The 9,436-nt window shown below is 45.5% G+C and overlaps 1 protein-coding gene across 1 annotated transcript; it reads left to right on the top strand.

The window, feature by feature from the left end:
* The first annotated feature begins 1,408 nt into the window (after positions 1-1,408).
* On the top strand, positions 1,409-8,000 carry LOC125766030 (uncharacterized). Its single transcript, XM_049431608.1, has 2 exons — positions 1,409-5,767; positions 7,934-8,000. Exons 1-2 carry the CDS (start codon positions 2,106-2,108, stop codon positions 7,998-8,000), a joined length of 3,729 nt encoding a protein of 1,242 aa, XP_049287565.1. The 5' UTR covers positions 1,409-2,105.
* The last annotated feature ends 1,436 nt before the right edge of the window (positions 8,001-9,436 follow it).

The raw sequence follows: 9,436 nt of genomic DNA, 5'->3' as shown, positions 1-9,436 counted from the left end.
AATGTAAATATGTAAATGTGAATAGGGAACTAGGATAGATGTAAGTGAATTATGTATAATATAGAAATTAGTCTAAGTTGAATCAGCACCGTGTTCACATCATCCCTAGAATCTTCATCCGAACGAGCTATCGAACATTTGGTCCTTCGAACCGGATAGGAGGAGCCAAACAGTAAGAAACCCAACGGTCTGAATGCTGAATAACGATCTCAGGAGGACAACTGTACGAAACGTTGTTTATGAAGTGTCGAACTGGGAAGAGCGCTGCGTACGTATACGAGGTCATCGATCGATCACGCTGATCGCGAGAACAGTGCGTGCGTGTTAGGTTGCTCACAGAATACGAGAAGCTTCAAAATTGGATTGTTTCAAGGAGATCATCGAGTTGGGACAGTGTCATCATCCGTAGCCTGAAATACAAGCGTTGCGCGTGCATATCGTGATTGTAAAATTTGTCCATGTCAAGCGTGTGTAACATAAGTATTTATGTGTAACCAAGTGTGTAAGAAGCGTCGCACAAACTAACACTGTGAACAAGCATAGGATTAGTCGGAGAAGTGTGCGTGTTACTACGTTTGCGCGCGAATTGAGGACTTCGGCCATCGCCTTTCACGCAATTGCGTCGTTTCGAGTAGTGGTGTAGGATCACAGACGGGAGACGCTACAGTGTGGCACATAGTTTCCGCACAAGAGTGAATATCAGCAAGTAAGAAAATGAGTAAACAAATCCAGACGGTGAAGCGGAAATATCTCGATACGTTAAGGTGCGTTGATTTCTTCGTTGAATTCATAAATGAGTATAATGCAGAGGAACATGCGTCTCAGCTGGAAGGTCAGTTAGGAGCGTTGGAAGAAGCAAGAAAGACATTTGAGAGTGTACGTGAAAAATTACTGGGTGAAGACGAGTGCGATATTGAGGCCCTATGTACGGAAAAACGAGAATATTATAAAAAATACCAACAGGTTAAAGGCTTCATTGTGGCTCGTCAAAAGAGCGAAGAAGTAGGCTCGTTACCAGCAGCAAATAGCACAAGCGTAAATCAATCGATTTTATGCCATCCCAAATTGCGTTTACCGACCATTGACCTTCCGTCGTTCGATGGCGACATCACAAAATGGTTAACGTTTAAGGACAGATTTACGTCAATGGTTCATGAGGCGCTTGAAGTTCCTGAAGTTACGAAGTTGCAATATTTACTATCTGCATTAAAGGGAAATGTAGCAACCCAATTCGATCACACGCAGTTAATAGCCGACAATTACGAACCTACTTGGCAAAGTTAGCTTACGCGATACGATGACACAAAGACGATTAAAAGAGAATACTTCAAGGCGTTGTATCATCTAGAAGCAATGAATGATTCCTCGGGAGAAGAGTTAGCGCGGATTGTAAATGAAGTCAAACGATTGGTTCGGGGAATGGAAAGACTCAAGGAGCCAATAGACAAATGGGACACCCCCTTAACAAGCTTGATTATGTTCAAAATGGAGGCTACTAGTTTATTGGCATGGGAACTAGCTTCAGCAGATACAAAAAACGATACATATCAGGGACTAATCGAATTTTGCGAAAAACGAATCAAAGTGCTAACCAATTCCAAAATATACAATGTGCGGACTATCGATACGAGACCAGCCAAGGTGATGAGTAACACGCGAACGCCTGTTGTACGTAAAGAAGCTAGGTTTAATATAAAAGGAACTCCTACGATGGCACATGTAGAACAAACGGATGAAAGGTTTAAGACAGAATGCCCGGTGTGCAAAGAAGAGCATACTTTGTTCAAGTGTTCGAAATTTGAGAGCATGGGTCTCGAGCAACGGCTCAATATAGTAAAGGAAAAATTTTTGTGCTACAATTGTCTTAAGCGAGGACACGGAGTGCGTCAGTGTAGATCGTCTTATCGTTGCGTTCAATGTAAAAAGCGCCACCACACCATGCTATGCAGCCGACCAAAGGAAGCATCAGTAGCAGTACCACCAGTCGTAAATGCCACTATGCACAACAGGAATTTAGAGAAGCGAAAGACTATTTGGCTTTCTACAGCCCAAGTGCTTCTGTTAGATTCATGCGGTAAAGAAATTCCTCCAGGGCATTATTGGACATGGGAGCCCAGTCCAATTTCATGACGGAAAGATTGGCTCAACAATTGGGACTGAGTAGACAGCGGATGCTAAGCTCGTTATCTGGAGTAGGTGCAATGGCATTAACAGCAAATAGTATGGTAACGGCAACAGTAAGATCAAGAGTGTCAAGGTTTTCTGCAGTACTAGACTTTGTTGTGTTACAACGGGTAACGGCAGATGTTCCGGCTCTGACAGTGAATGTTGATCGATGGAATATTCCAAGTGGGGTGAGATTAGCAGATCCTACATTCTTTAAGTCGGAAAGGGTAGATCTATTAATTGGAGCTGAGTTGTTTGCGGATCTATTAGAAAAGGGCCATATTAAGGTTGCACCTCATTTGCCAAGCCTGTTAAAGACCAAATTTGGGTGGATTGTGAGCGGACCAATGCGAGACAGCATCGAGTACAGTAACAACAGTGTTTTGTGTCATTGTGTCCAAGAAGAGAATCTGATCGATTTAATGAGACATTTTGCCGCCCTTGAAGACATTCCTCAAGAAAGGGAAACATCAGAAGAAGGCTTGAGTTGTGAAAGGTTCTACTGCGATACTACGATCCAAAACGAAGAAGGTAGATACGTGGTACAGTTGCCAAAGGTGAGAGAATACGAAAAACAATTGGGAGACTCAAAGGAAACCGCGTTGAGGCGATTTTTATCGATTGAACGGCGACTGAAGAAAGATGAAGCCATGAAAAAGGAATACGTAGAGTTTATGGAAGAATACGAACAGTTAGGTCACATGACGAAGGTGGCGAGCTACAATAATGTTGAATTGGAAGTTGGAAAGGACTATTATTTGCCTCATCACGCAGTCTGGAAAAGGGAAAGTACCACTACTAAGTGTAGAGTGGTGTTCGACGCTTCGTGTAAGTCTAGTTCTGGGCGATCACTGAACGACATTTTGCTGACTGGTCCAACAATTCAAGAAGATATTATTCCAATTCTGTTACGTTTTCGAATGAAGAAAGTGGCATTAGTCGCAGACGTAGCCAAAATGTATCGTCAAGTTTTAGTAGCGAAAGAAGACAGAAAGCTGCAACGTATTCTATGGAGGAAAGAAAGCGAAGAACCTATTTCCGTGTATGAGCTGAATACTGTGACTTATGGCACAGCGTGTGCACCATTTCTCGCCATAAGAACTTTGCTACGAGTGTTTGAAGACTATGGTCGTCACTATCCAGAGGCTTTGAAGAGTAAGGATGATTTTTATGTTGATGATCTTGTATCAGGTGCAGACTCTATCGAAGAAGCAAAACAAATAGCAAAGCAGTTAGATGAGCTTATGAACAAAGCAGAATTCAGCCTTAGAAAATGGGCTTCAAACTACCCAGAAACGCTAGAAGGTATTCCACAACAAAGGCAATGTGAATCAGTTGCAGTTGAGCAAGCCAGCAAATCATCAATATCCCTTTTGGGGCTATTATGGACTCCAAGATCTGATAGCATGCAACTGAACATAAAGGGGATAGAACAACAAACTAGCTACTCCGGGAAGCAAATCTTATCGTGTATTGCTCGTATGTACGATCCGCTGGGAATCATAGATCCTGTAAAGATGAAAGCAAAGATGTTCATGCAGCGTGTGTGGTCGTACAAAGAGTCACGAGGCTCTGGTAGGAACTGGGATAATCCCCTCCCTGATGAGCTGCAAGTAGAATGGAAGAACTTTTACGCGGAGTTGAAGCATTTAAGTGATGTTAGTGTTCCGAGAACAGTGATCGATAGAGCAGAGGACAATTATCAGATACACATATTTTGTGACGCCTCAGAGAAAGGCTACGGCGCTTGTTGCTATATCCGTAGTCGGAATAGTCATTCAGGAGAAATAGTGGTCAGATTATTCATATCAAAGTCAAAGGTAGCGCCTCTTTCAAAAAAACTCACCATTGCAAGGCTTGAACTGTGTGGGGCATTACTAGCAAGCAATCTGTACCAGTTAGTGCAACGTGCGGTTGCCAAAGAAGTTACATGCTACATGTGGACAGACTCGATGACGGCATGGTATTGGATAAACTCTCCTAGTGACAGGTGGAAACCCTTTGTGGCAAATAGAACAAGAAGGATTCAAGCGAAAACTCAGAACTGTATATGGAAACACATTCCTGGTGTTGACAATCCTGCAGACTTGGTATCCAGAGGAACTGATGCCAAGGCTCTAATTGATGCAAGGCAATGGTGGGCGGGGCCCTCATGGCTCCCCTTAGACGAGGATATGTGGCCAATTTCACCGAATCAAAAACCGATAACCACAGACGAGGAACGAACATCAGTGTTACTAGTCTCTTCACCGGTTGAAGAGTCTTTTAGTGATAGGTTGTTCGAGCGCTGCTCAACATACATCTCTCTACGCAAAGGTGTTGGTTATTGGTTACGATATTTAAACATCTTGCGTGCTAGAAGAAAAGGTGTCAAACCTCCAGGGCATACCAGCAGTGGTCTAAGTACGGAAGAATTGGTAGAAACTGACAAGTTCTTATACCGGCTTGCACAGAAGGATCAGTTTTCAGAAGAGTTTAAGGCAATGTTAGCAAAGAAATGTGTACCAAGAACTTCTCCCTTACGGTTCTTGAATCCGTTTATAGATGATCAAGGCCTAATGCGTGTTAACGGACGTTTAGCCAACTCACAGCTTGATAGTGACATGAAACAACCGATACTTATCCCGAAAAACCACCGTTTAACGAGCTTGTTAGTACAGCATTATCATCTAAGGCTCTTACATGCGGGTCCACAATTGATGATTTCCACCATAAGGCAAAGTTTGTGGATCATAGGAGTGAGATCGGTAGCTAGAAGTGTTTACCACAAGTGCATGCGTTGCTTTAAGGTAACTCCAAAACACATCAATCAACCCATGGGAAACTTGCCTCCGAGCAGAGTAACCGAGGCCAGGGCATTTGCAGTGTCCGGTGTCGACTATGCTGGTCCGGTTTACGTCAAAGAAAGGCATCGCAGAGCAGCACCAACGAAAGCATTTGTGGCGGTGTTCGTGTGCTTCGTGACACACGCAGTGCACTTGGAGCTTGTATCGGATCTGAGTACGGCTGCATTTATCTCCGCGCTAAGAAGGTTTGTCGCTCGGAGAGGTCTGGTATCAGAACTATACTCAGACAACGGAACCAACTTTAAAGGCGCCTCGAATGAACTGCACCAGTTGTACCAGCTCCTTCAATCAACCCACCATCGAGAAGCCGTAACTGCCTGGAGTGCTGACAAGGGATTCAAATGGAAGTTCATACCGCCCCGTGCACCACATTTCGGAGGTCTATGGGAGTCAGCTGTGCGGTCCATGAAACACCATCTCCAGCGAGTTCTTGGAACAGCATCTACATCGTTTGAAGATTTGGTGACGTTGTTGGCAGAAATCGAGTTATGCCTGAATTCTCGGCCAATAACACCGTTATCACATGATCCATCTGATTTGCAAGCACTAACCCCAGGTCACTTTCTTACTGGTTACCATTTGCAGGTTATTCCTGATATCGCATTGAAGGACATTCCGGAGAACCGTTTAAACCACTGGCGCGTGGTACAAAAACGTTTGCAACACTTCTGGGCGAGGTGGAGTACCGAGTATTTACAACAGCTCCATGCCAGAAGCAAGTGGAATTGCGAAGCAACCGAGATCAAACCTGGAATGTTAGTAATAATACGCGAAGATAATGTACCCCCTTTGAAATGGCCTTTAGCACGAATAACAAATATTCATCCCGGTACGGATGGTGTGGTTAGGGTAGTCACAATGAAAACGGCACAATCAAAAGAAGTAAAGCGTCCTGTAACAAGAATATGCATCCTTCCCATTGACAGTAATAGCAAACATGAAGAAGAAAACACAATAGATGAAAATAAGCGGAGCGAAACTTAAAAAAAAAAACCTTTTTTTGGTGGGCGGGAATGTCGGCGCCTACAGTTAGGCAATTAGATTTCAGCAATAAGTTGTGCGTATGTGTAATGTGTAATTTAAGTAATGTAAATATGTAAATGTGAATAGGGAACTAGGATAGATGTAAGTGAATTATGTATAATATAGAAATTAGTCTAAGTTGAATCAGCACCGTGTTCACATCATCCCTAGAATCTTCATCCGAACGAGCTATCGAACATAATTTTTACAACAAAAGATAATTTTGTTCGATTGTTTGATGTTTTGCCTTTAGCCAATGAGTTTGATAGCTTGAACATCCACAAATGACCGAATGAAAATAATCCATTTAAAACATGTTGTTACAACTTTTTCGGATTTATACGGAAAATATATCTAACTGCGTTTTGTTAAAGTTAAAGCGCGTTCGAAATTTATTGTCCTTTTTCCGTGGTGTTGTTGTAACGAGAGAGCTCTTTTTTCTCCCGTGTCCCTCTTTTATATCGCTCGTTAATGGCGCCCTCTCTCGTCAACCAACAGTATTGTTGTTACGGCAGGTTGTGTCAAAAGGATTGACATTCTCCCGCCCGGTGCAAAACTCCTAGTTGATGCAGCATCTGTTTACAACCTGCCAAATGAAGTGGTCGATGTTTCCTAGTGCACATCCTCTATCGCTTTCACATCTAAAACCGCTAATTTGGTGGCTGGTCGCTGAAGTAACCCCTGCGCGGTTTGTACGCTCGCCTGTCGGACTTGTCCGTCCTTTGCCTGCTACACTGCTACGACGCGCCCCTTCGGCCAAGTGTTTTTTGGTAGGTTTCCGTCTACCACGACTACAATGTCTCCTACAGTAATCGGTTTGGTCGCGCCGAACCACTTTCCCCTCCTTGTCAGTGTCGGCAAGTAATCAGCAATCCATTTCTTCCAGAAAAGTCCAGCTAACACTTGCGACGTCTTCCAGGCCACCTTCAAAGTTGCGGGGTTCACATCGTAGTAGCCCATTGACCGCTCTGTGTTTGCTGAACCTAAAATGAAATGGTTAGGTGTCAGCGGTGGTTCCGATTCGTCGTCAAGCGGAACCTGTGTTAGCGGGCGAGAGTTAAGTATCATCTCTATTTCAGCGAATGTCGATGATAGGACTTCGTCGGTGGGGAGCCGCGGTATGTTCATCTCTCGCAGAATTTTTTTCACCGACTGGATTAGCCGTTCCCAACAACCTCCAAAGTGTGGTGCGCCGGGAGGGTTGAATTTCCACGTGAGTTCTGTGTCGGTGAATTCTTCTAACAATGCGGTGTCCTCAACGTCTTTCCAGGCTTCCTTAAGCTCCCGTTCAGCACCTACGAAATTTGTCCCGCGGTCGCTTAGGATTTCGGTTGGTTTACCGCGTCGAGCTATGAATCGCCGCACTGCCATAATGCATGACGACGTTGTTAGTGTGTGTGCGACTTCTAAGTGTACCGCTCGAGTGGTGAGGCAGGTAAACAACACACCCCACCTTTTCTCACTGCGTCGCCCGATTGCTACCGTCAATGGCCCGAAGTAGTCCACCCCCGTGTAAGAGAACGGTCGTAGGTTCACTCCCAACCGTTGGAGCGGGACGTCTGCCATTCTCGGAGGGTCCGGGCGAGCATCGCGGTTCCTGCAGTGCTGGCACTCCCGACGAACCCTGTTATATTCCGCCACCAGCCTCGGAATACAGAACCTGGAACGAAGCTCATTTACCGCTGTTTGATGATGAACATGCCTAAACCTGCGATGATGACGTTCCAGCAGCAACCGGGTTATTCGGTGACCTCGCGGTAGGATGATAGGACGTTTCGTCGCTTCGTTAGCCCACACACAATTGGCTAATCGTCCTCGTGTCCTAAGTACGCCGTTTTCGTCTAGCTCGGGGCACAGCTTATAAATTGTGCTGTTCTTTGGAATTTTCGATTTCCAAGGGTGCTGTGTATCATCCGCGTTTTTCAAACGCCGGATTTCCTCGACGAAAACGTCTCGCTGAGCTAATTTGAAGACTTCGCGCTCAGCATGCTCCAGTTCGGTTTGCGTCAGTGGACCTCTAGTAAGACTGCGCCTCCTTGAACATATGAAATTTACGAAGCGTATTACATATGCTACAGCTCTTACCAACCGCTGCCACGATGAGAAACGGTCCACGATGATCCACTGTTCCTTCACCAATGTATGATGAAGAATGGTCTTCCGCATCTCCTCCGGCGTTTCTGTTGGGGTTACATCACAAGTTGGCCACTCTGACTCTGGTCGCCAAAGAAAGTCCGGTCCGCGAAACCACCGGTTCGCAGGATCAAACCCGGGATTTCTCTGCCACTTTGTGCCTTCGTCCGCCACGTTCAGGTTCGTTGGTAACCAGCGCCATTGGTGAACCTCGGTTGTCTCCAAGATCTCGCCTACTCGGAAAGCTACAAATTGACTGTAGCGTCGATGATCTGACTGCAACCAGCAGACTACGTTTCTCGAATCCGTTCAGTACGTGGTTCGCGTCATCTTCAGGCGGTGTGCAGCGGCGATGTGGCTGGCAAATCTACTCCCAATTACTGCTGCCTGTAATTCCAGACGTGGAATGGAGACAAACCTCACTGGTGCTACTCGCGTCTTCGACCCAATCAGCGAACATTCGATTTGATCACCCTCTTCAAAACGGAAATAGGCGACCGCTGCCATTCCGCTTTCACTGGCGTCGCAGAAGATGTGTAGCTGAATTTCCTTTGTGTCGCATGAGGTAAACTGCCGGTAGCAACGGGGTATCTTGACTTGGAAAACATTTGGAAGGACCTTCATCCACTTTTTCCATTTTTCTGCTAATCGCCCGTGAAGCTCTTCATCCCAGTCGAGGCCTGCTCTCCAGATCTCTTGCAAAAGAATCTTAAGATACATTAAGAAATTGCCTATCAAACCCAGTGGGTCGTAGACAGTCATGAGTGTGCTTAATACCTCCCTTTTGTTCGGCAATCTTTCGCCGGAAAGCAATTGCGCGTCGTGCTTCGGAGATATTCTAAAGGTGAACTCGTCTGTCGATGTATCCCACCACATTCCTAACACCTTCTCGGTTGTGGTGCCCGTGCACATGACTGCTTCTGCCGTAGTTCGCTCTCTTTTTTCCAACTTGGCTGCTACACGGCTTGAATTGGAGAGCCAGTTCCGGATTTCGAAGCCTCCTTCCCGGTGGATGAATCGCACCTCCTCTGCCAAGGCTATTGCCTCGTCCTCTGTTTCCACACTGGCGAGCATGTCGTCCACATAATGCTCCTCCTTTATACAGCGTGCGGCGCGTGGAAAACGTTGTTCAAATCTGGTAGCGTTCACGTTCTTTACAAATTGAGCGCTACTTGGTGAACAAGCCGCCCCAAAAGTCATCACTGCTACTGCGTACACCGTGGGATCACGGTCGATGACTTCTTCCTGATCCCAGAAGAATAGTTGTG

The sequence above is a fragment of the Anopheles funestus genome, chromosome 2RL, assembly GCF_943734845.2.
Source record: "Anopheles funestus chromosome 2RL, idAnoFuneDA-416_04, whole genome shotgun sequence".
In the NCBI taxonomy this organism is placed as follows: domain Eukaryota; kingdom Metazoa; phylum Arthropoda; class Insecta; order Diptera; family Culicidae; genus Anopheles; species Anopheles funestus.
Note: the sequence above shows the minus strand (reverse complement) of the source record. Positions and strands in the feature narration are given on the sequence as shown.

Bases quoted from the DNA above. Each gene is read 5' to 3' on its own strand.
- LOC125766030 (XM_049431608.1), top strand. From the start codon at position 2,106: ATGGGAGCCCAGTCCAATTTCATGACGGAAAGATTGGCTCAACAATTG. The intron at 5,768-7,933 runs GTTAGTAATAAT...TCGATTTCCAAG, and splicing joins ACCGAGATCAAACCTGGAAT to GGTGCTGTGTATCATCCGCG.